This window comes from Arachis duranensis, unplaced genomic scaffold (genome assembly GCF_000817695.3).
Source record: "Arachis duranensis cultivar V14167 unplaced genomic scaffold, aradu.V14167.gnm2.J7QH unplaced_Scaffold_169709, whole genome shotgun sequence".
NCBI classification, from domain to species: Eukaryota; Viridiplantae; Streptophyta; class Magnoliopsida; order Fabales; family Fabaceae; genus Arachis; species Arachis duranensis.
The window spans coordinates 9,789-12,015 of record NW_026264293.1 but is presented as its reverse complement, the minus strand read 5'-3'; the positions used below and the strand labels follow the sequence as shown (position 1 = coordinate 12,015).

The 2,227-nt window shown below is 37.3% G+C and overlaps 1 protein-coding gene across 2 annotated transcripts; it reads left to right on the top strand.

The window, feature by feature from the left end:
* Positions 1–13: 13 nt before the first annotated feature.
* LOC107472578 (uncharacterized) lies at positions 14–1,943 on the top strand. 2 transcript variants are annotated; one of them, XM_021134555.2, is made up of 2 exons: positions 14–1,534; positions 1,621–1,943. In XM_021134555.2, exons 1-2 carry the CDS (start codon positions 1,253–1,255, stop codon positions 1,666–1,668), a joined length of 330 nt encoding a protein of 109 aa, XP_020990214.1. In that variant the 5' UTR covers positions 14–1,252; the 3' UTR covers positions 1,669–1,943. The 2 variants fall into 2 exon arrangements, with proteins under 2 accessions (XP_020990214.1, XP_015947577.1); XM_016092091.3 differs by having other exon boundaries at positions 1,618–1,943.
* The last annotated feature ends 284 nt before the right edge of the window (positions 1,944–2,227 follow it).

Sequence of the window (2,227 nt, the reverse complement as noted above, 5' to 3'; positions counted from 1 at the left end):
TCCAAGTACAAGTTCTCTTTGCCCTTATTGTCACACACAATCAGAGTCAATCACCCACTGCCTAATTACATGCAACAAAGCTCAAGACATTTGGAGTAGAAGCCAGATTTACCTGTACCTTCCACATCCTACCGGTGACTAGTTCTTTGAATGGTGGCAAGAATTGAAGACAAAGCTTGAGCGGCAACATGATGGAGAGAGGTTGATGGGTTTTGTGGCAAGTATCTGTTGGAACATATGGAAGGCAAGAAACCTTTGGGTCTTTGAGCACACAAAGCAAACGCCAGAAGAGACGCTTCAAATGTCGGTAACCCTGGCGCAACAGTTCACCTCTCTAGCCTAAACTCACTGTCTTAGGTTTTTGTTTTTTTCCCAATTCTCCCTTCTAAGTTTAGTTCAGTTTTGTTCACTTTGCCTTTAGTGAGTTTTTTTTATTTGGGAAACCCCCACTTTTCTATCTCATGTCCTGCATTTGGACATTTGTACCACTTTTATGATGCAATAAAAGTCTTTTTTAACTTTGAAAAAAAAATATCACACGTGTTATATTTATGTGAAAACATTTTATGTCAATTACTCTCATAAATCTAATACTATCTAATACTATCTAATCTAATACTATTCTTCTAATAGAGGGTTTTAAATTAGTGGAATTTCACCGTATCAATCCTTTTAGCTATGAAAGTACTGTTCATGATATGTATATCATTCACCACATGACATACAATGATTCATACATACATTTTTATTGGCTAATTGGCTTATGTCATCCATTACATGCCATGTTTCAATTTATTCGTACACTTATTGGCTCCTTTCACAGTTGAGTTCCACTAAGAGTGAGCGTAAAATTTTAAATTTTGAATTCAAAATCAAAATTGAAAAGGGATTTAGGTTATTTTTTTCTCATTCTCTTCTTCTTCAGCTCCTCCTCTTCTGTTTTTCTTCTTCTTCAGATCTCTTTATCACCGGATAGTTTTTCTGTCATTTGGTGATGTCGTGCTAAGATCATGGTAGTCACTGATGTGGTGGTGGTGGATACAGAGGAGGAAACGGTGAAAGAGAGTAAATCGATGGAAAGAACTGAGCGGTTGCCACAGAAAACACATGCAGCGTGAGTAGGCAAGAGGAGAGCATAGCAGCTGCGGCGACAAGAACAGAGCGGTTATATCTATTTATTTCCTGTCACGGTGAAAGGGACAACAGCAATGGTAGTAGGGTTACGGCAGTCGAAGAGGTTGCGGCGACAACTATGGTAGTCGAGGAGTCTAAGGCAACGGTGGGCTCAGTGGTCACAGTGGAGTTCGTGGTAAGAGTTGACATGGTGATGGTGGATAAGGTGAAAGATGTGATGACGGTCGTACATGTACAGCCATGGTGGGCTGGATCAAGGATTGCAACCAGGGAGGAGGCAGATGCCAAGGTAGGTACGGCAGCGTTTGTGGCGGCGGAAGCTGCTACAACTATGGGGATTTTCTGGGCATTTTGCAACAAACTGTCCAACAAGTCCAACAAGCCCTCTGAGAAAATAAAGGTATAAGATTTTAATATTCTTGCACATAGCTTTTTTTTATTTTCTAATATTATCTTTTTTTTATTTAAACTTTGTCTTCATAGCAGACAGCAGCACCAAATCACTCTCAAGAGGCACGCTCCCACCTCGGGTGATTTCTTCTTTTTCCTTTTTTCTTTTTCCAATGACAGATTGATGATGGTTTACGATGAAGAGTTGTGTATGTTCCTTACTATTTGATCTGATGTATATATTTGTAATGTTGTTGTTATTGGCGTCTTTATCTGGTGTGGAGCCGTTGATGCAAAAAACCCAGAACCACACTATTATTGCTAAGATTCTAATTCTAGAACCACACTATTATTGCCAGGATTCTAATTGCTCTTCGGCAAAAAATTTTAATCTAATTCCCTCTCATCTTTAATTTTGCATCCAATAAAATCATATGAGAATTTTTAAGTAATGGAGCATGAATTTTTCAACAAAGAAAATGAATACCACATTGGAATCTTTGATCTGTTTATATTCCAACTTCATTTAAAGTTCCAAATTTTTTTATCCGATGGAATGCAATTTTTTTGTTTAAAGCTACATTATTTATATTCATTAATTAGCTTTGCACAGAAAATAATTGTATGTGATTATTTTGTGTGTGTTTGGATTACAGTTTATAAATGAGAATTTACATAAAATTGATTTTGCAATCTTGATTTT

Coding starts and splice junctions, on each gene's coding strand:
- LOC107472578 (XM_016092091.3), top strand. CDS start 1,253: ATGGTAGTCGAGGAGTCTAAGGCAACGGTGGGCTCAGTGGTCACAGTG. Junction 1,535..1,617: donor AGCCCTCTGAGAAAATAAAG/GTATAAGATTTT, acceptor TTGTCTTCATAG/CAGACAGCAGCACCAAATCA.